Source organism: Astyanax mexicanus, chromosome 17 (genome assembly GCF_023375975.1).
Source record: "Astyanax mexicanus isolate ESR-SI-001 chromosome 17, AstMex3_surface, whole genome shotgun sequence".
NCBI classification, from domain to species: Eukaryota; Metazoa; Chordata; class Actinopteri; order Characiformes; family Acestrorhamphidae; genus Astyanax; species Astyanax mexicanus.
In genome coordinates this window covers 39,774,436-39,798,571 of record NC_064424.1, presented here as the reverse complement: position 1 = coordinate 39,798,571, position 24,136 = coordinate 39,774,436, and the positions used below count along the sequence as shown (strand labels likewise).

The following is a 24,136-nucleotide window of genomic DNA, read 5'->3' as shown; positions in this document are numbered from 1 at the left end:
TTTAACACACATTCCCTAGTTTTTTCTCCAACCCTGAACATTATTTAATTTACCCCATATAAAATAATTAATCAGGTCATGTGACATCATCATTAAACCTCGTCACACTTAACCCCATGTGGTGTATTCTGTACTATGGATGTTTATCACTTCTTGTTTGAGAGGCCTTTAGCCCAGAGAAGTTCATGTGTCCAGCTAAACTATTTTTGAGAAGTCCATTTCTATATATGATTGGCATGTCACAAGTGGTTGCAGGTAAACAACATGCCGCTTCTCAAAAGGTCATATTTACATATATGGTAAAGCTGTAAATAGGGTGGTTGGAATTTTTTAGGCATGAGAGCTATAGGAGTGACTGTGAGGGACTATTTAAACGGTTTAGACTACAAGACGGAGAGGGAGAAAAACCTGGGACACCGAGAATTGACAAGCTCTCTCCCACACTTTGCTTCTGATTGAAATAAATATTTATTCCGGTTAAGAAGACAGTGTGTACTGAGTTTTATTTCAAGAAACAACAGCCTTCCAAGAACACCCAAAGAGGAGTCCACAAGAAACAAGAAGACACAACACCCACATCACACTTAACCCCGTCACAATTAACCCTGTCACACTCAGCCTTATCACACTCAACCCCATGACACACCCAAACCCATAGAACTCAACCCCAACACACTCAACCTCATCACACCTAACAATCCATTTCACACTTAACACCATGTCACACTTAAACCTGTCACACTCAATCTCCCATCACCTTCAACTCCATATCTCACTGAACCCCATGTCACACTGAATCCAATCGCAGACTCAACCCATGTCACACTCAACTCCATGTGACACTAGACCCAGTGTGGCACTCGACCCCACGTCACACTCAACCCCTATCACATTCAACCCCACATCATACTGAGCCCCTGTCTCACTGAACCCACCTCACACTGAAACCTGTCACACTCAACACCACCTCACACTCAACCCCACGTTTCACAGAACCCCCTGCCACACTAAACCCTACGTCATACTGAACCGCATATCACACTTAACCCCATCACACTCAACCCTCTGTCACACTCAGCCCCACCTCACACTCAATCCCACATCATACTGAACCCCATATCTCACTTAACCCCATCACACTCAACCCTCTGTCACACTCAGCCCCACCTCACACTCACTCCCACGTATCACAGAACCCCCTGCCACACTAAACCCTACGTCGTACTGAATCCCATGTCATGTTATACTTAACCCCCTCTCACATCTAACCCCACATGACACTAAACCCCACATCATACTGAACCACATGTTACTCAACCCTCTGTCACACTGAACCCCACATGACACTAAACCGTATATCACACTAAACCCCATGTCAAACTTAACACCATTTCACACAGGGAAGGTTTGTTGAACTGTATGTAAAATTTGTAGGAATCACTCATGCAGTTATGAGTTTTTTAGGTGCAGCAGGTCAGATGAGCATGCTGATTACACTGAGATAATTAAACTGATCCAAATACAGAGTTAATCAAGTGATAGAAAGTCGAAGTTTAGCTGCAGATATAATGAGAAAATACATTGTTGTTTATCGACATCATTAAAAATCTCCCAGCTCCCCAGGAGAGCTTTATTTAACCTGATACACTTAAATGACCATCAGAACGCTGCTCATAATCAGGGTTTTATACTCACTGTGAGTGCAGTGGCGGGTGCAGTATTCGGCTCGTTTATGCTCGGCTGTGTATGGCTGGGGCTCGGGGTGAGAGAGCAGTAATTGATTTAGTGGCAGGATTGGGCACAGAGTGTACCAGAAGCAAATAACACACAGGGCAGAGAGTAACACTGACAGTCTAAACAATAGAAAAGTTCTGCTCAGTTTTCTTGTTTCAGACACTCGATAACTATGACTGTTCCGCTGTTAAAGGATGTGTTTATAGTCAGGGTCCGGTTCTCTTGGTCCACCTCAGGCAGGAAAATGATAAATGATACATTTAATTTAGGCCGGTCACAATAATTACGTAATTACATTACATTACATTACATTACATTTGGCAGACGCTTTTGTCCAAAGCGACTTACAATATTGAAGTGCAAATAATAGAAGAGGTTAAGTGCAAAAATAATAGAAGTTAAAAATAAAGCATCTATAGATAGGGCCGTAAGGAGGTCAGAGGGAAATAATGGGATAGAGGAGTAGAGAAGAGGAAGAAGGAGATGAGGTTAGAATTAGTTAGTTTGTTAGAGGTGTTAGGAGAGTAAGTGCTCTTTGAAGAGCTCTGTCTTCAGGAGTTTCTTAAAGATAGCGAGAGATTCTCCTGATCTGGTAGTGGAAGGTAGTTTGTTCCACCATTGGGGAACTCTGTATGAGAACAGTCTGGATTGCTTTGTGTGAGTGTTTGGCAAAGCGAGGCGACGTTCATTGGAGGAGCGCAGCGGCCGGGAGGTAGCGTAAGTTTTCAGGAGTGAGTGCAGGTAGGAAGGAGCCTGTATGTCATCACCTTGTAGGCGATTGTAAGCGCTTTGAATTTGATGCGAGCAGCAACCGGTAGCCAGTGGAGCTCAATGAGCAGCGGAGTGACATGTGCCCGTTTTGGTTGGTTGAAGACCAAACGTGCTGCTGCATTCTGAATCATCTGTAGTGGTTTTACTACACAGGCCGGGAGGCCAGTTAGTATGGCATTGCAGTAGTCGAGGCGTGAGATTACCACAGCTTGTACCAGGAGTTGGGTGGCCTGTTGCGTCAGAAACGGTCGAATTTTTCCGATGTTGTAAAGCGCAAAGCGGCAGGATCGAGCAACTGAGGCCACATGGTGCGTGAAGAGAAGCTGGTCATCAACCATGACACCCAGGTTCGTAGCAACCTTTGTCGGGGAGAGAGAGAGAGAGTCGATGGTTATGGCAAAGTTGTGTTGAATTTTTTTGGAATGGTTTTGCTGGTATGACCAGAAGTTCAGTCTTTGAGAGGTTTAGTTGGAGGCGATGTTCCTTCATCCATGCGGATATGTCTGAGAGACACTGTGATATTCGGGCAGAGATTGAGTGATCATCTGGTGAGAACGACAGGTATACAGTGAGTCCAAGAAGTATTTGATCCCTTGCTGATTTTCTTTGTTTGCCCACTAATAAAGACACTATCCTTCTGCACTTTTAATGGTAGATATATTCTAACATGGAGAGACAGAATATCAAGACAAAAATCCAGAATATAATTTTAAAGAATATATTTTAATTAATTTGTATTTCAATGAGGAAAATAAGTATTTGATCCCTCTTGCCAAACACACTCAATACTTAGTGGCAAAGCCTTTGTTTGCAAGCACAGCGGTGAGACGTTTGTTGTAGTTAACCACAAGTTTAGCACACACACCAGGGGGAATTTTGGCCCACTCTTCTTTGCAGATCCTCTCTAAATCCTGAAGGTTGGTGGGCTGTCGCTTGGCAACTCTGACCTTCAGCTCCCTCCATAGATTTTCGATCGGATTGAGGTCTGGCGACTGGCTGGGCCACTCCATGACCTTAATGTGATTTTTCTTGAGCCAATCCTTTGTTGCCTTTGCTGTATGTTTAGGGTCGTTATCATGTTGGAAGACCCAACCACGGCCCATTTTCAGATCCCTGGCAGAGGGGAGGAGGTTGTCCCTCAGGATTGTGCGGTACATGGCTCCATCCATCTTCCCAGTGATGCAGTGAAGTAGCCCTGTACCCTTGGCAGAGAAACACCCCCAAAACATTATGCTTCCACCTCCATGCTTGACGGTGGGCACAGTGTTCTTGGGGTCATAGGCAGCATTTTTCTTCCTCCACACATGGCGGGTGGAGTTGAGGCCAAAAAGTTCAATTTTGGTCTCGTCTGACCACAAAACCCTCTCCCAATTACTTGGTTCATCAAATGATCATTGGCATACTTGAGGCGCGCCTCCACATGTGCTCTCTTCAGCAGGGGTACCTTTCGGGCACTGCAGGATGTGAATCCATTGTTGCGCAAAGTGTTGCCAATTGTTTCCTTGCAAACTGTGGTCCCAGCTGCCTTCAGGTAATTTGCTAACTCCTGCCGAGTGGTTGCAGGACGATTTCTGACCGTTCTCAGCATCATTGCCACCCAACGAGGCGAAATCTTCTTTGGAGCACCGGGCCGAGGTCTGTTGATTGTCATGTTATACTTTTTAAACTTTCTGATAATTGCACCAATAGTTGTTACTTTCACATCCAACACCTTACTAATCTTTTTGTAGCCCATTCCAGCTTTGTGAAGGTCAACAATTCTGACTCTGAGGTCCTGTGACAGCTCTTTGGTTTTACCCATGTTGGAGACTTGAAATCTGTGTGATTCTGTGGACAGGTGTTTTTCACACAAGTGATTAGTGAGAACAGGTGGCTTCAGGTCAGGTAACAAGTTGATTGGGAGTGTCTAACTGGTCTGTAAAAGCCAGAACTGCTAATGAATACTAAGGGATCAAATACTTATTTCACTCCATGAAATACAAATCAATTCATATATATTCCTTAGATTTATTTTCTGGATTTTCTTTTTAATATTCTGTCTCTCCATGTAAGAATACATCTACCATTAAAAGTATAGAATGATCATGTCTTTATTAGTGGGCCAACGAAGAAAATCAACAAGGGATCAAATACTTCTTGGACTCACTGTAGCTGAGTGTCGTCAGCAAAGCAGTGGTAGGAAAAAACATGTAAACGTAATCAACTTATCGTTCAGTATTTTGGCGTAACCTGAATAATTTTACTTATTGAGGAATGGCCATAAATGTTAATAAGCCAGTATGTCAAAAATAAACCACTGGTTTTGTTTTATTTAACTCTATTCCTATAACATATTGGCATGTCATGATAATTACATATAATTACATTGAAAACGTATCTAGGGTAGTGCTTGGGCAGTTTCACCACGTCAAAGCCGCAGAGTCCACTCTGTTTTATAAGATACGATGTGAACGGTACCCATTTGACTGGTGTTCTGTCGAGTTGTGCTCCTTTGTCAAACCGTGCTTCCCTAGTGTATATTTAAGGTCTCTGTAGAACGTAGAATCAACCGGAGATCCGATTTAAACCTATAGTTATTTACACAAGATAGCTAATTGTAGCTATAGCTCCTTCTGCTCCAGCCCGGCTTCAGCTCTGTCTGAGGGTCCCGATTCGAGGTGGGAGAGGCCATGAACTCACTGGTTGACGTAGACTTCAGGGCCTGACGTAGACTTCAGAGCCTTCCCTGATTGAAATGCTTCGATCAGAAAGAGACTTCATGTCTATTCCTGTCACTAATCTATTTGTGTGTTCAGGTAGATTTCTGGCGTGTTTCTCTTTTGGCAGTGGAAAACACAGGTGCTCCAATGACTAAACATATTTCTCGTTAAGCTTAAACCTGTCTCGCAGGAAAAAAACTGTTTAGCATGGACTTTTTAAGAGATTATATATTTTTTTTCATTTTTGACGTTTTCTTTAAAATTTTATGTTTAAATCTCGTCTCGTTCTCGTGAACCCAGTATCGTGTCTCGTCTCGTCTCGTGATATTAGTGTCTCGTCACACCCCTTTTCAGAACATGCCTTTTGCACCTTTTGAGCTGGGAATGTCATTTTTATTTTCACCCTCATGATACCAAAAACACACCAACATGTCCTAAATCCAGCTGCATGATACATAATTGACTTGTGTGCTATAGATCACTAAAATAGGGCCCTCAGAGTGTGTTTGTGTGTTTGGGGGAGTTTAAACTTTTTAAACGTTACAAGACTGTATAAAACTATCAGTAAATGTTCATTATTCACTTTTCTGCTTTAGAGTTTGTTAGTGTACGTTAACTGTTGATCTGTAAAGCTTTTAAAGTGATGGAGAGCCACTGTGCACCTCTAAATACCTTACTGTGGCTATATATGTTTTTAAACTATTATTAAACGACAATCCAAGCCTAAAAAAGAAAAATCACAGGTTGAACTGAATGCTCTTCTCATAGTTTACTCTTGTGGAGTCTTTTTTTCTGTTTTGCATGTCCTGAAGGACAGTTTTGCTTTATCTTCTAATTGCTAATAGACACAGGGGCCTTCATTATTTTGTGGGGCCCTACTTATCATGTGTAATGAGGTTATATGGTGGTCTGGCTCTGGAGTGAGCCTCAGAGCAGCAAAATAGCAACTTTGACTAAAACCATATTTTTTTTCATCTTACAGCATTTTTAGCAGACTTTTTAAAACTCATCATATTTATAGTGTTGACAAGCACTGAGACTCTATAACTACTTTTTGTTTATTTTTCCCTCCACTTAATAGCACTTTTGACAGTATATGTAAGTTATTGTTACACCTGATGCCACGTTATTATTTCGAGCATGTCTGTGTTTGGCAGGTAAAGAGGCATTGGTCATAAAAATGCATGAGTTCATTAACATGTCAGATTTGATTTGAGCTTTTATGTGTATAAACACCTCAGCAGGAGAGAGAGAGTGCACTGCATGTTTTACAGAGTGAAGCATAATCACTGCTGTGCAAATGCACATATACAGCTTGTCTAGTTCCTGTAGAGAAGTATTGCAAATAGAATAGGAGTCTCTGGAGTCTATAAACTAGGCCTAGGCCAGTTTACTTGGCCTGGAAGGGTATGAACTAAAACTGTGTTCTCTGGAATGATGATGCTCCATCCAGTAGTTTTGGCATTGGGAGTTGAGGAGTTGGGGATGGTGGTGATAATCCATAAAGTGGGGTTGTGATAATTCATAATCCTGACCTCACTATTAGTATTGTGGCTGAAACCAAAAAAATCCTTGCATCAACGCTCCAAAATCTGGTAGAAAGTCTTCTCTGAACATTAAAGACAAATATTTCAACAAAGGCATGATCAGCTCTTTTTATTACCCAATAAAAATGGAAGGGCATATGTTCCAATATTTTTATAAATATATATTTTAGGGCTGTGTATTGCCAAAAACAGATACAGAGGTTCTGATTAATTGTCACGTTCTCGTCCTGTTCTGTGTCTGCCTTCTGTTTGTTTATTTACCTTTCCTAAGCACATGGCCCTATCTGTGTTTTTGTCTCCCCCCATGTCTTCAGTTCTCTCACATGTGTTTATTTGTAGCTCCACCCCCTTATTACCTGTCCCAATGTGTTTTCTGTTCCCTCCATGTGTATTTAAGCCCCTGTGTTTTCAGTGTTAGATGGTTGGATCTTGGACAATTTATGTCTGTTAGGTTAAAGGTTTTTCTTTGTTTTCAATCTTAGTGTGTTCTGTAGTTCTTATAGTTACCCTGTCTGTTTATTTATCTTGGTATATGTTTATTTTGGTTTATCTCTGTTTAATAAATGTATATGCTCGCATTTGCATCCACTCTCTGTGCCCTCTTCTTGCTGCAATCCTGACACAATATATTGTAATGCTGTAATCAAGGCGATATATTGCGATTGTTGAAATCAGTGTTTAGAAAAACTGTCATCGAATATAAAAACACACTATCAAATTTATAAAATCTGAGTAAAAGTAAACTTTACTTTTTATACAATTATAATCAGTGAAATCAGTGGAGTACAATAGTGTTATCTACTGAGCAGGACTCAAAAACAATGTCTAATTGTCACGTATGACCCAGTCAGGGAGACGAGGAGACAGACGCAAGTGCAGGTAAAGGGGAAATTTAATAAATATATATAAATAAATAACAAATATAAACAAATAACAGTGAACACGGAATAATAAAGTAAACCAAAACAAACGAGAGAAACCAGATAACATATACTAAACAAACAAGAAGTACTAATGATATAAACAAACAGGGAGGAAAACAAAACAAAGAACTAAATGAGAACCAGAATAAAAACTAAACTAAACAGGGCAGGGATAAATATATACAAGGAAATAAACAAGAGGCTAAACTAGACAGGGGAAAACTAAACTAGACAAGAATAAATAAACTAAGCAGGGCAAGGGAGAAAACAATGGAAAATAGCAGGGAACAAAGGTGCGCAGGAATAAACAAGGAGAAAACCACTAACTAGGAGCAAGGGCTAAGGCAACAAAGAAACACAGCGAGACAGACAACGGGGGAAGGTTTAAAGATCGACGAAGGACAAGTGACGAAGAAAGGCTATATAACACACAAGGGAAGTAGAAACACCTGGGGCTAGGGGGCGGAGCTACAAATTGACACAGGTGGAAAAGTACTGGGACAGAACACAGGGGCACAGGTCACGTGGAACACACACAGGTACGAGGACAGACAGGACATGACACTAATCCAAATCTTTACATGTGAACTAACAATTAAAATCAAATAAAATGTATTTATATAGTGCTTTTTACCTCTTACAGATTTACAGAAATCTGGTAGCAGAACAGAAAATCAGACGAAACATAAAACATTGAACAGAAAGCAATCCCAGAGTGACAGTGGCAAGAAAAAGTCCCTCACAGCTAGAAGAAGTAACCTTGGGAGAAAACAGGCTCTCATTTAAGGGGGGACCAATTCTCCTTTGGTCAAATAATTAAAAATCAATACTGTGTTTTTGAAAATTGACACAAATATTGCAATACTTAAATAGACTATAGCTGCGGTCCAATCTGAAGGGAGCTGCCTAGGTAGTCATTGCCTTCAAAGGCAGCTCCCTCGTTCGGCAGCATTTTCACCCATAAGGGATCTTATAAGGCAGCGCGTTCGGGACACGCTCTGGAGTCAGCATACGTCATCACGTCTAGCGCGCTGTGCCCGTGAGCTGTTTATAAATAACTAAAGTTAATGATCACTTACCTCGGGATAAATCAGTGGCAAAATGCAGCGGCAGCTATTTCTCTTTTACTCATCCAAATATTACATATATTTAAATATTCATGATTTACTTTAATTCTACACTTTTCCTCACTTAATTCTCAGAGTATGGTCAGTTTTATTTATGTATTTAATTTATTTTTGATTAGATGCTTCATAGAAATGCATGAGTAATGAAACCATAATATAATAAATATTTTGTAGGAGCCATCAGAGCTAAATAATCAAACTAAGCTACGTTTCACACAATAGTACATTCATACACAGTCAGCTAATTTATCTTTACCTTTTAGTTGCATAAAACACATGATTCATAAACTTTTTATTTATTTATTTACCCATACCCACTAGTTGAGATGTGATACTACAATAAGCATAGTGACAATAAACACACAGCAAGCAAAAATAATAATGTTAAGAGAGAAAACTTTATTACATTCAAAGAAAAAAATATATATTCATAAAGGGAGCTAACGCTGCCTCCAGCCGGTCTGACCAGCGTTCACCTTCCCCGGCCCACGTTCATCCCTGTGGAAAAAATAAATCTGAATTAGTAACAGTGGTTTATGGAGAACACGCTCATAATTCCACTATTTACACAATTAATCACTCAGTTACAGGTAAATCTAGTTATTCCCTCTAACAATTAAACTGTTTACGCATTAAATCACTAAATTACAGGTTATTCTACACGTTTACACTATTTACACAGTAAATCACTTAGTTATACGTAACAGTGACTTAAAACAGTTAAAACTTTTTATACTGGACGGCCAGGGTATCTTTGTTTCCTAGCGGGGGTTTCCTCAGCGCTGCAGCCGCGTTTGGTACTCTGTAAGTCGGCTAGATGCGTGTTAGCTTACCCGGTAAATTAGCGCGATAAGCTAACGGTAGCTTCCGCCGGTCAGGTCTTACATTAAATGAAGTACAGGCGAAAACAACGATGGAAAACAACTTAAAACAGTCTAAAATATGCTAGTTTGATAAACCCACGCAGCGGTGAGTGGAAATACAGGCGGGAATTACTTACATTTGTACAGAAACTCCGTGGCAGGCCGGCTCCGTCCGCCATGTTTTTAAATCTGAGCGCTGGAACTCTGAGCTGGTGAAATGCATCATGGGATTGCCTTCGCCGTGAAGGATACATCTCACGCTGCCTTCAGAATTGGGGTAAAATAAGGCAGCTGCCCAGGTAGGCAGCACATGCTACCTTCCGAATGGGACAGTCCTTTTCTCGGGAGCGCGCCTATGCTGCCTGCAAATGCTGCCTAGTTGGCCAGCTCCCTTCAGATTGGACCGCAGCTTATATTGATATTTTCTTACACTCCTAATACACAAAGGGTAAAACTTAGATATAGTTTAATCTGTGGGGCTTGTGTGTCCGTGTTAGGATGTACCGAGTTTCTGTTTGACAGTTCTGAAGGAGAATAGTTGTGTGATCTTGTTTTTCCGCTGCTGTCTGTTACAGGATAAAACCCCGGTCTCTCTGACTCAGCAGAGCTAACAAGACGCCTGAACTTTTCAAGTAAACACGCAAACTCCTGATAAGATCACTTCAATTTCAAATAGCCTGGCTGCCCTCTCTCTTTCTCTCTCTCCCTCCCTCCTTACCTTTCTCCCTCCTCTCCCCAATCCCTTTGTCATCCTGTCTGGGTGGTGACTGCTTATGAATAACTCATAAATAAAAGTGAGGGATGGCCGAGGGGATGCAGCACTGAATAGAGTGATGGATGGATTGAAAGAACAGCAGAGAGATCAGGAGGGTCTGATACACCAACACCAACATGAAGCTTTATCCTAAAGTCCTATAGTCTCTCTGTTTCCAGCTGCTTGTGGCCTAGTGAAGGATGCCTCTAATGTCCTTGTCTTCCACAATCACACTCACAGTCTTTCTACACTGTTTTACAGCCATTTATCTTATTAACTTACTGTGGATTCAGAAAGTATTCATATTTCTTTACTTGGTGAATGATTTAGTGTATTAACCCTTGTGTGGTGTTCATATTTTTGTTACTCGTTTACTTTGTTACTTGTATTTAATTCAGCAAAATTAAGCAATTCTACATTAAAATGTTTTACACATGCTCGCTTCACCTAAATTGCAAGCAATATAAACAGCTCACATGGTTAATATTTGCCCTTTACCTTTCTTATGTTACATTTCTTTTAAAAAGTGCTACTCTTTTTTTTATTAGTTTTTTAATAAAATGTAGGTTACATTGAGTGTAAAACTCAAGACCATGCATCAATTTACCACTAAATGAGTTTTTTTTTAATTAAGTTAATCTGGTTAATATGTTGATATGTTTTTTCAGAATGTAAAAATGTCTGCTGTATTTCAGCAGTGATTTGGGACCAATCACTGATTGTATTTCTTTTTTTTTTTTTTTCTTTTCTAATTTTCCCCTTTTCTCCCCAATTTACACAGCCAATTACCCAACCCATTCATTAGGACTCCCCCTATCACTAGTGATACCTCAACACACCAGGAGGGTGAAGACTAACACATGCTTCCTCCGACACATGTGAAGTCAGCCACCGCTTCTTTTCGAGCTGCTGATGCAGCATTGCCGAGCAGCCAGCGCGCTTGGAGGAAAGCACAGCGGCTCGGCTCTGGTACATCAGCTCACAGACGCCCTGTGCTGCAGACATCACCGTAGGAGTGATGTGGGGAGAGAGCTCCATCTACCCACCCGGAAGGAGCAGGGCCAATTTTGCTCCCTCTAACGCCAGCAGCTTGATGGCAAAGCTGCATGAGCTGGGGTTCGAACCGGCGACCTCCTGCTCATAGTGGCAGCGCTTTAGACCGATTGTATTTCAAATGGATTGGATGATCACAGGTTACTAGGTGTGTAACAGTACACACACATCATGGTTCAGTTTCCACACAGTACAACCACATGGTACAATTTTGTAAGGAGGGGGAAGAAAAAAAGAAAAAGACGGGTCTTTAGTTCATTTATTTTAACAGATTATTGACAGAATTCACAGAATGCTCTATAAACTGGTTTATATTCCCTCTTTATGTGATAAATATGTGTACTGCATTAAACAGTGAAATGTAAACTGTCACATAGGTCATATTTTTATATATTCTAAAAAACAGCTTCTATGTTTATTGCTGTACAGTACAAAATTGAATACTAAATAAAGCAGGACCATATAAGGTATATTGTAAACAAAGCTTAAGCCAAGTTCCTTTTTTTTATTTAATCCAGATTACAAATACTAAAACCTTAGTCAATGTTAAAGATCTTTAAAATCACAACCACAGAATTTCTTTGTCTCCATTCCAAAATATTAATAAAATGTACTCTATTTTGGACTAAAAGGTGCATTTAAAATCCTTTTCCCCAAAATCGTCAGAGCACCTAATCCAGTTCACCTTATGTATAAATTCTACCAGTCAGGTATTAAGAAGCAGTAAAACCACTGCGCTAATGTACAGCATTATAAGGGTGAGTTTTTAGTGAAGTTTCTCCATCACTAAGGCTGGATGCAGCAGATTTAGCATTAGTTGCTATCCACAGCGCTAGGCTGGTATATTGGATTGTAGTCTGCAGGTTCACCATGTTAAAACAAGCTATGTGGGACAAACTGCTAGCTGATAGCACCTTGGGTTACAGGAACACTCAGGGTTCCTCATTATAGCGCTATCGGGCTAATGCTAATGCTGCTGCTCTCAGCCTTAGTGCTGGAAACACTTTACTAAAAACTCACCCTTAGACAAAATATTGGACATCTAAGCTTACTGTAAATAAACAGAAGCGCTTTACTCACCCAAATAAATGGTTTTCAAGAAAGAAATCTGTGTTTATTAAAATTCAGCGCTCGTTTGACTTTAAAAGAAAATGTCGACACCCTTGCTAACTTGCTCACACGATGCAGACATCCTTACTAGTGTCGCCTAATGTGCCTTATAATCCAGTGCAGCTTGTGTATGAAAATAGACCAGAAAAAAGACGTTCATTGATTAATAATTCGCCTAATAATCCGGTGTGCCTTATAGTCCGAAAATACATATACATACATATAGTTCTTCAGTGAAAGAAGTCTGTCACTCAATAACATCATAAGAATGTTCAGAGCATGCCCAGTAGGGGTGGGACGCAGTATAGATATTGCGATATATCTGTAAAACTGACACCAATTTACTAATTTAGGAATATTTTATTCTTTTCAGTAACACAGATGCTGTGAACAGATGCAGTATCATAGAGAATTTTCTTATATATATATATATGATATATTGAGTATCTCAGAATCACACTATCATGATAATATCGTATCGTGATATGCTCTGTGATTCCAACCCCTATAATATATGTGCAATTCAATGTCCTTTTGTGGTGCAGCTGACCTACAATTCAAATTGAGGATAGAACATAAAAAAACGTAAAACATAAAAATGTAAGTTTAAATAGCGTGGCTTTTTGAAGCTGATTTTGCACTCTTATCGGCGCTCTGTGCTCCGCTCTTTAGAACAGAACCACTGTCGAGTAGTCTTGTAATGCATAGAGGGAGATTGTTCGTGTTGACAATCAGACTGTGAAGGGCAGTGAAGGGTACACAAATGAGATGCCATGGACGGCCTGAATGAAAACAAAGAGTAAGATGGATCGGTGGGGAGTGTGTGAATCATGAGCGAGGATTTGCATGCTTTGGCAGGTTCATTACTGCATTTTGTCCATTCTTTTTATGCTGCTGTGATGAATACATCTGCTAAATACACAGCAAACACTCTGTCTGGCAGACATGCACACACACAATGAGCTAAATAGGAGTCATGCATGGCTTTAAAAAGCAGGTCGCTGATCTTGTATACTGGCTCTATATTGGTTTCTTGGTTTCTTGGACTTTCAGGTCTGCCTCCCAGCTTCACTCCCATTCAAACACATGCAAATGCCTCCTTGGTTTTGCCCACCTATTAGCTGTATAATCGCATAATAATATTCTGAGTGTGCAGCACTGCTAACCGTACCCAATTGCCTCTTATCATCTGCTAATTGGCCATTTTTGTGATGCTAATTCACATGAGTGGACTCAGGTTGCATGTTTATGTATGCTGGCTGTTGTTTTCCTGTGAAGCTCTGTGTTTACGTCAGGTTGTCAGGGCTCTGCGTGGAGCATCTCACATATACGTGCGCGCACACACACACACATGCCGTCTGCTGCTTCACCGTAGTTGCCTCCAGAGCTCCACTTCTAATTCAGGTCTCGAGTGTTTTATTGGCCCCTCTGGACAGAGCAGTAAATAAACAGCGAGAGCCCAAGAGCAAACCTCTGTCAGTGTGTATGAGTGTGTGTGTGTGTGTGTGTGTGTGTGTGTGTTTGTGTGTGTTTGAGTGTGCACACGGTATACAATACTCTGCAAATTAGCAGGTCCTGTAAAAAATCATTTAGGGCGTTTTCACACCTGTAGTTCGTTTCTCTGGTCCGAATCAGTTGATGAGTTCGTTTACTTGGAGCGTTTTCTCCCTCTGTTTAGTCTGGTTTCACACAGGCATAAATGTAAATGCACCAAAATGCACACCAATAAACACGCGAGCAGGCTGTGTCCTGTGATTGGTCAGAGCATGGTCTGGCGTGGAAGTAAATATACATATACAAAAAAAGTAAATATAGCGAGAAGATTCTGTGTTTCAGCGCATATATGTGTTTTTACACTGAACGCTGAAACGCTGCGCTTTTAAACATGGCGTTTATATGTGCACCGCAGATGTAAACATAGTAAACAGAGTTACACGGCCGTGAGCAGTGAACGCAGCAAAGACCGCACACACGGACACAGCGTTTGTTCTTAGCTGTGGTAATTAGCGTTATCTGGCTAATATATCAGTTTAGACTGCGTCTTATCAGCAGTTTAGCTCAAATAAATGGACTATATTTAATAGCTGGATCCGATCGAGACCAGATCACATTCTCACCAAAGCGAACCGCTCCAGAGTTCGTTTGGTACCGGACCGAGACCGCACCTCCTCTAGCTGGTCTCGGTCCGGTTCTTTTGATTCGCACCCGAGTTCGATTACTGTTTTCACACCTGCTCAATCGAACCGCACTAAAGTTACAAACGGACCAGAGTTCGTTTTAACCGGACCAAATAGTGCTGGTGTGAAAACGCCCTAAAATGACCCAATATTGATACATATAAACCTGAGATTGATCCTTAAAATTAGCCATTTTTCCTGCATGTCAATGTAATCCATCCTCAGCTGCAGCTGCAGCTACAGACCAGCAGTTCCAAAACATGCTGCATTTTTAGAGAAGCTAAGCTAATGCTAGCCAAAAGTTTTATTTCTCACTCAAAGTTGCTAAAGTTACTAAATCCTGCTAGACTAGTTAAACAAGATGTGTCTGAAAAAGTTGCTAAAGTTACTAAATCCTGCTAGACTAGTTAACAAGATGAAAAAATGTATGATATCTGACTCATGATTAGCAAACAAGTTATCATTTCCATTCCACCTTTACATCCTTCTACCTTAAATTCTATGTTAAATACACTGTTTCAACAGTTCCCAAACATCCTGTCGTTTTAAAGTTTTGTATTTAAAGCACAAGTCTACAAGAAATCTTACTGAAAGGTATTGGTGCTTAAAGTGCTTCACTGAGCTGAATTTTATACTTTGTTGTATTTCTTTTTGATGCAACCTCGATGTAGAGACAGTGACTCCAACAAAAACAGGATAAACTATTTTTAATACCCTTGATTTTAGAGGAAACTATGAATTATCTGGTGGCTTTGCCAATTGTCCATGGCTTTGCCAATTGTCAGTGGTAAAAGAAAAAACACCAGTACCTCGACAAAAGCAAATGCAAAAAAACTGCCTGACTCATGTAAATCTGACTACCCAAGTTCCTGTAAACTCGTTAATCAGATTACTGACAAATTCTGATAATAAGATTATATAATTGCACGCAATGTGACTGTCTCAAAAAATTGTCTTGATGATGATATAAATGAAATGTATCATACATCCCTTCTCCTGACTGCATACTGCTGCTGTTTCCTTACAGTGATGCTACAGTGCACATTCTCCCCTCACCACATTGTTCTCTCTGTACCGTATTCTGTTCATTTGTTGACACACTCTATCAGGCAATGTCCCAGTCAGCGCTTTGGAGTACAGACACACATTAGGTTCATTGCTGCCACGCTGCCTTTTATTTATCACTGTTCACTGCAGGGGTACGGAACGTCTCTCTCTCTCGCTCACTTGCTCGCTCGCTCTCAGACACATATGTTTTCCAGCGCTTTTGTTCATTCCAGTCATTCCACCTTTTCATTTCTTTCAGCTCTGCGTTTTCCAGCTCTGCAGCTCCATGAAAGCAATCTGTGCCGCTGCTACTTATCACTGTGAAAGCTGTTGTGTGTAGAACAGGAAAAAGCCACTGCTGCTGGCTCCGGCACGAGTGTGTGTGATGCTCTTTTTATGAGTAGTGATTTCTACATGGACTTCTCTTTTGTTGTGTGCTACAAGAGAGAGAGCAGACTGCAGCACTTGCATAATTTGAAAGGATTGATTTAATATACTCACGTTTTTCCCGGTGCACGCACTTGTTTATTTTCTGTATTCAGCTTTTGATCTGAGTGCTCTGAGTGATTGCAACTGAAATTGTGTGTGGTAGTGATTGATATGAACGTGTCCGAGTGAGTAGAACTCTTATTAAGCTTTATTAAAAGCAGACGTAACAAATAATAGGGGAACAATGACCAATTAACTTTGTCAAGTAAAACCAATTACTAAATTATTTGGAAAATAATGTAATAGTTTATTATTTGGTAAGGGCATCACACATATTTCTAGTGCTAAATAGAAATTCTTCAGGATTAGGGATTAAGCAAAATATCTATATTGCAATATATTTTATTGTTTTCATTTGCAATACATTACTGTTACATGGCATCAAATATGGATTTTTATTAAAACATAGATTCTCTAAACTCCCCAATAGCCACCCACCAATTAGACTTGCTAAAGTTTCTGCTTCATTCACTGGAAGTGAGGTGTGTTCAGGTAAATGTCTAGCATGTTTCTAGCTTGGTGGCCGGAAAAACAGCTGCGCCACTGATTGATTAAAACCCTGACAACTGTCCGCAGTCATCTGTGCAATCCTATATTAGCCATGCAGGAGCACTGTGCGCACTGTGCATTCTCAGCATGTATACACAGCAACAATAAACAGAATAAAACCTTCACAGCGTGAATAAACAGATCAGTTTCCTTTGCTGAGACACTCAAAAGCTCCGCACTGTTAAGATACGAACGCTCCAAAGGCAGAGTGCATCTGGCTCTAAAAGGAAATGACAACTGGCACACTGTTTGTCTTATTTTACGCTATGCCCAAAACACAGCCATGATTATTAAGAGAATTAGTCCATGCCTTTTGTGTGTTTCAAGCCGTGCAAGACATATTTTTTGCACCAAAGACACTGACATGTCGTAAATCCAGCTGTGTGATACGTAAATGACCAATGTGCAATAGATCCCTAAAATGGGGAACTAAATAGTCTCTCCCTATATAGCACACTGCTAATGAGAGAGTGAGGAGCCATTTCGGACACATCCAATATGTGTGTTATACAAGTAGAACCTGGACGAAACAAGACAATTTTAACACATCAGATATAAATTAAATTAAATATACCCTGAAAGAACAGAGCCTTTAGAAAGATAATTATAAAAATAGAAAGCAAGAAGAGAGATAATGACTAAAGCACATAATAGTTACTGTCCACTGCTAAGTGTTGCGTGCTGAGCCTGGTGGTCAGAGCACTCCGTTGGGATTGGTACCATCAGTGGGTATAACAGCACTGTAGGATGTATATCTATGTGTGTGTTTGTGTGTGTGTGTGTGTGTTAGTTCAGAGTCCGGAATCATTTCACACTCTGCTGGAGCGGCAGCATCTCACAGAGAGAGAGCGGACTACATTTGATCTGCAAAGTGATAGCAGCCATCGCAGGCTATCAGAGGCCAATGAGCCGCAGCCAAGAGGAGCTTTCAGTTCATCACTGTGCCCCTCAATCAGCCGGCCTGTGGAAGAACCTACATCTCTGATCAGAGAGTGTGTGTGTGTGAGTGTGTGGGAATATGAGAGAGTAAAGAAAGGGAAGAAAGAATGACTGTGTATTTCAGCAGGATTCTGTTTTTTTCTGACTTTTTTCTAAAGCTTTTTTATACTGCCCTTTATATGAACATGAGATCATTTTACTTTCCTTTGTTAAAAGCATATAAACACATACATGATTTGCTTTTTATTTCTTGAAACCGGCAATTTCTAATTAGAAATTATTTGACTTAGTGATCTAAGGGGAAAGACTGAAAGATCTGCATATTGGCTAAAGACTAAGGAATCTGCCTATTGGCTAAAGACTAAGGAATCTGCTTATTGGCTAAAGACTAAGGAATCTGCTTATTGGCTAAAGACTAAGGAATCTGCCTATTGGCTAAAGACTAAGGAATCTGCTTATTGGCTAAAGACTAAGGAATCTGCCTATTGGCTAAAGACTAAGGAATCTGCTTATTGGCTAAAGACTAAGGAATCTGCCTATTGGCTAAAGACTAATGTAGCTGCGTATTGGCTAAAGATTGAGGGATCTGTTTATTGGCTAAAGATTGAAGGATCTATCTATTGGCTAAAGATTGAGGTAGCTGCATATTGGCTAAATATTGGGTGAGCTGCGTATTGGCTAAAGATTGAGAGATCTGTTCATTGGCTAAATATTGAGGTAGCTGCATATTGGCTAAATATTGGGTGAGCTGCGTATTGGCTAAAGATTGAGAGATCTGTTCATTGGCTAAATATTGAGGGAGCTGTGTATTGGCTAAAGATTGAGGGATCTGTTTATTGGCTAAAGATTGAAGGATCTATCAATTGGCTAAAGATTGAGGTAGCTGCGTATTGGCTAAACATTGAGGGAGCTGCGTTTTGGCTAAAGATTGAGGGATCTGTTTATTGGCTAAAAGTTGAAGGATCTGTCTACTGGCTAAAGGTTGAAGGATCTGTCTATTGGCTGAAGGTTGTAGGATCTGTTTATTGGCTAAAGATTGAGGGATCTGTTTATTGGCTAAAGGTTGAAGGATCTGTTTATTGGCTAAAGATTGAGGGTTCTGTCTATTGGCTAAAGATTGAGGGTTCTGTCTATTGACTAACGATTGAGGGAGCTGCGTATTGGCTAAAGACTGAGGAATCTGCTTATGGGATAAATATTGAGGGATCTGCCTATTGGTTAAAATTTGAGAGATCTGTCTATTGGCTAAAGATTTAGGGGTATTTCTATTGGCTAAAAATTGAGGGTTCTGTCTATTTGCTAAAGATTGAGGGGTTTGTCTATTGACTAAATATTGAGGGAGCTGCCTATTGGCTAAGACTGAGGGATCTGCCTATGGGATAAATAATGTGGGATCTGCCTATTGGCTAAAGATTGAGGGTTCTGTCTATTGGCTGAAAAATTTAATTGAGAGATCTGTCTATTGGCGAATGATTGAGGGATCTGTCTATTGGCTAAAGACTGAAGGATATTTCTTTTGGCTAAACATTGAGGGTTCTGTCTATTGGCTAAATATTGAGGGAGCTGCCTATTGGCTAAAGACTGAGGGATCTGCCTATTGGCTAAAAACTGAAGAATCTATCTATTGGCTAAAGATTGGGGTAGCTGCCTGTTGGCTAAAGACTGAGGGATCTGCCTATGGGCTAAAAAATGTGGGATCTGTCTATTGGCTAAAGATTGAGGGTTCTGTCTATTGGCTAAATATTGAGGGAGCTGCCTATTGGCTAACGATTGAGGTAGCTGCCTATTGGCTAAAGATTGATGGAGCTGCCTAGGGGCTAAAGATTGAGGGAGCTGCCTATTGGCTAAAGATTGAGGGAGCTGTCTATTGGATTAAGATTGAGGGAGCTGTCTATTGGCTAAATATTGAGGGAGCTGCCTATTGGCTAAATATTGTGGGATCTACCTATTGGCTAAAGATTGAGGGATCTGTCTATTGGCTAAAGATTGAAAGATCTGTCTATTGGCTAAAGACTAAAGGATATTTCTTTTGGCTAAACATTGAGGGTTCTGTCTATTGGCTAAATATTGAGGGATCTGCCTATTGGCTAAGACTGAGGGATCTGCCTATGGGCTAAATATTGTGGGATCTGCCTATTGGCTAAAGATTGAGGGTTCTGTCTATTGGCTGAAAAATTTAATTGAGAGATCTGTCTATTGGCTAAAAACTGAGAGATCTGCCTATTTGCTAAAAACTGAGGTTACTGCCTATTGGCTAAAAACCGAGGGATCTGCCTATTGGCTAATGCTAGAGGGATACATTGGCCTTAAAGCTGGTTTGTACTTCTGCGTTGAGTCAATGCATTGTCTATGACAATGCAGTGGAGCGTTGTCCGCATCTCTGTGTTGATCTGCAGTTTAACCTGCAAAGGTGGAATTCTATTTCTGGGAAATTACATTTATGGGGAGATACGCATAGGGTATGCATAGGTTTGATGCAGAAGTATAAATTGGTCTGTATTCACAAAAAATGAACCCAGTTACCAGCATTGATAACACAACATTACCAACAATGGGTGAGCCAATTCACTGACTTTACTGATGCTACATTAGCAACAAGCCTAATTGACCAGTATTACTGACATTCCTGCACTTTTTGGTCCTGATTTAGCAAAAGAAAACAGAAACGGTATCCAGACTAATGGGTCCACACCAGCACAGAACAGACTGGTGCAGCCTTAGTATCCATGTGGCTCTGCATTGGAAAAGCACCCTTTTTGGGATGGAGTAAGGAGCTCTGTTATCCAGGGAAGGCTCAAAGTAGAGCCAATTCTTCTTCATGTTACAGGGAGCCAGCTGAGGTGGTTTAGGCTTCTGATAAGGCTTCTGTATCTGACATGACCAACTGGGAAGATCTCCAGAGGAAAGCCCAGCAACTGCTGGAGGGATTATATCTCCCTGCTGGCCTGAGAGCGCTTGGGGATCCCTCAGCAGGAGCTGGTGTGATGTGCTGGGGACAGGATGGGGACAGGATTTAGACTAAAGCCACAGAAATGAATGGAAAGGTTTAAGAAACACAGCCCTTATCTGAGCTTTCTCCTCTCCTCTCTCAGGTGCTGAAGGGCAATAAGAAGCTGTCTATGTCTGTGCGCTCTGTCGGACGTATTCCTGGTGGTTATGTCACCAACCACGTCTACACTTGGGTGGATCCGCAGGGCCGCAGTGTGTCTCCACCTCCAGACCTGATGGAGCACCGCAGCGCCACCCTGCGCCGGAACGAGAGCCAACGCCGAAGCAACATGCAGCTGCTACAGGAGGGCGACGAGAAGAAGGTGAGGCCAGTGCTAAATTCTGTATTTAATGTATATGTTTTATAGGAACATTTACAGTCATTTACACATACACCCATCCTACCCCACCCACATCCATCCCACCTCACCCACATCCAACCCACCTCAGCCACAGCCACAGAAATGCATGGTATACCGGTACTAGAAATGCACCATGTCATTCTCTCAGCCTAAAAATGCAAAGTATTAAAAAAATCTCAGCACATTTTTAAAGTTTAAATGTCCCAAAGCTTTTAAATGCCTTATTTTTCTGCTTCATCAACATTGGTTTGTTCTTTTTTTTATTATTCAAAATGGGAGTGAGCATGAGGGGTGGGGCTAATGACGTCACAGATGTTTTTTTAAATTATTTTTCTGGCTCTCCTCTCAGACAGCTCACAGACAAATTTAACTTTAAACTATTCCCTATATTATTATCAATAAAAAAACTATTTTTAGTTCTATGTTCGTTCTTCTGTTATTCCATTAATATTTAGTTTTGCCGTGGTGTATTTAGGCAGGTAACATATCAAAAGTCATTACTAAATGTTGATGTTTAAGAATGTTAAATAACAAATAATCAATTATTTATTATTGAATTCCCTATTTTTATTTTAACAAAATCACAGTTGGTAAACACCAAAGTTGCAAAGTCTGTTATTCTCCTCTCTGGTCCAGACTGTCTATTATAAATTCAGCACATTAAGAAATGACCACCCTTTTAGGATACATATTGAAGTAATGTTGAAGTGATGTGAAGTGTGTACTGCAATCTGCAGCAGAGTAATTGGAGAGGAAGATGTGAGGAGGAACAGTACAAAATGCTGCTGTTCTTCGCTGTTAAAAAGCAAATTATTATTGCAGCCTTTTATCCACACGTCCCAAAGGAATAGCTGAGCCTATGTTTAAATTATGCAATATGAAGGAAACGTAGTATAACAGTAGACAGTCTGCTGCAGCCATGGAAGCTAGCATGTGAACAGTTTTAGCTGAAGCAGCATTAGGTTCTTACACAGCATAAAAGCCTCAGGATCTGTCTAACTTGCTCTGTGACCAGAGACTGAGTCAAAATGGGAGTTAATATTGGCAGTGGACAGATGTCTCTGATTCTTGAACTTTGTTCTCAAGAATCTGCTGATATTGACTGGATTCCATGTGATCCTTTAACAATATATGTGATACTTTAGCAACATTTCCAGTATCTGCACTGAACACACAGCCCCACAGCATGATAGAACCACAACCTAATGTTACTGTGGGTAGCAAGTGTTTGTCCTGAAACGCTGTGTTCTTTTTCCAAAATGAAGCTGGCTGGTCGAGATGTGATGTAGCTTTAGCATACTTCATGCGACTCTGTTTGTGGCGTGTGCTCAGAAAAGGCTTCTTCTGCATTAATTACTCTCCCATAAAGCCTCTCCTTGTGTAAAGTTGAATAGTTGAATGATGAACAGTGACTCCATCTGCAGCAAATTAATGTTGTAGGTGTTTGGAGCTGATCTGTGGACTGACTATGACTGTTCTCACTATTCTTTTCCTCTGCTTATCTGAAATTTTTCTTGGCCTGTCAGTTCAGGCCTTAACTAAAAATGTGCCTTTGATTTTCCATTTCCTCACTATTTTCCTCACAGTAAACCTGACAGCTGAAATCTCTGAGATAGCTTTTTATATACTTTCTTTAAACAATGATGTTGAACAAACTTTGGTTTTAGGTCATTTGAGAGTTGTTTTGAGGCTCCCATATTACCACTCTTCAAAGTAGATGCATGTACTCACCTGTGGATGTAGGTTAAGGGTCAGTAAGCTTACCAAACCAAATTTTGTGTTCCAGTAATTAGTGCTAAAGGTATTCAAATCAATAAAATGACAAGGGTGCCCAGATTAATGCACCTGCCTATTTATGTATGTATATATATAACTTTATATATCAGCTATATGATATATTTAACATAAAGTGCTGATCAGAACAACCAATGATTTATAAAGGAAAGTCATGAAAATTATAAGGGATGTCTAAACTTTTTCATATCACTGTATGTTAACAAGGATTCCAGCAATTCTGTTTGGAATTAAGTCCATAAAGTATGAACATATTTATTTTTATAACAGTGCCTCATAATATATTACAGCAATGTGCTGGCTATTTCATGGACGACTACAGTAAAATTATTTAAAATAATTATATAATTAATATTCTTAATTGTCTGTTTATGAAAGCATCATTACGTCTAAGTTTGCCTTTCGAATGTTTTTCTTTCGAATTTCTGTACAACTATTTTCCAACAACTTCTGGTTGTAAAAAGTGCAAAATTCAACTTGACTTCTTATCTAATTAACAAAACATGTACACTTTGTGTCTAAATGTTTACAGACACCCCCTTAAATGTATGCAGTCAGTTACTTTAGGTTGCAGCCATTGCTGACACATACAGGGGTTGGACAATGAAACTGAAACACCTGGTTTTAGACCACAATAATTTATTGTGGTGACGGACAGTTCTGGTGGAAACAGGAGAGTTGAGGTGCACATTGAATTCTGCCGTGATTTGATCAGCCGTGGTTTTGTGTTTTTTGGATACAATCCTGGTTAGCACCCAAACATCCCTTTCAGACAGCTTCCTCTTACAGCGTCCACAGTTAATCCTGTTGGATGTGGTTGGTCCTTCTTGGTGGTATGCTGACATTATCCTGGATACCGTGGCTCTTGATACATCACAAAGACGTGACATGCAAGACATGCACCAACAATTTGTCCTCTTTTGAACTCTGGTATGTCACCCATAATGTTGCGTGCATTGCAATATTTTGCGTAAAACGGTGCTCTTACCCTGCTAACTGAACCTTCACACTCTGCTCTTACTGGTGCAATGTGCAATTAATGAAGATTGGCCTCCAGGCTGCTCCAATTTACCCATGAAACCTCCCACACTAAAATGACAGGTGCTTCAGTTTCATCGTCCAACCCCTGAATGTGCAAATGCACATATATAGCTTGTCTATTTCCGGTAGAGTCATATTGCCAATAGATCTAAATTAATATGATTCTATT

At 40.3% G+C, this 24,136-nt stretch overlaps 1 protein-coding gene and 1 long non-coding RNA gene across 3 annotated transcripts in view; one reads left to right on the top strand and one right to left on the bottom strand.

Annotated features, from left to right (window-relative positions):
• whrna (whirlin a) overlaps nucleotides 1-24,136 on the top strand; it is a 274,824-nt gene that overhangs the window by 95,846 nt on the left and 154,842 nt on the right. For both annotated transcript variants that reach the window (XM_022676495.2, XM_022676494.2), the window contains exon 2: nucleotides 20,875-21,093. In XM_022676495.2, the coding sequence (XP_022532216.2) occupies nucleotides 20,875-21,093 (219 nt within the window). The remainder of the gene's footprint in view (nucleotides 1-20,874; nucleotides 21,094-24,136) is intronic.
• On the bottom strand, nucleotides 9,181-10,043 carry LOC125782432 (uncharacterized). The gene is made up of 2 exons (XR_007425110.1): nucleotides 9,802-10,043; nucleotides 9,181-9,299 (listed from the first exon to the last, which is right to left on the bottom strand). It is a non-coding gene; the product is annotated as an uncharacterized LOC125782432 (long non-coding RNA).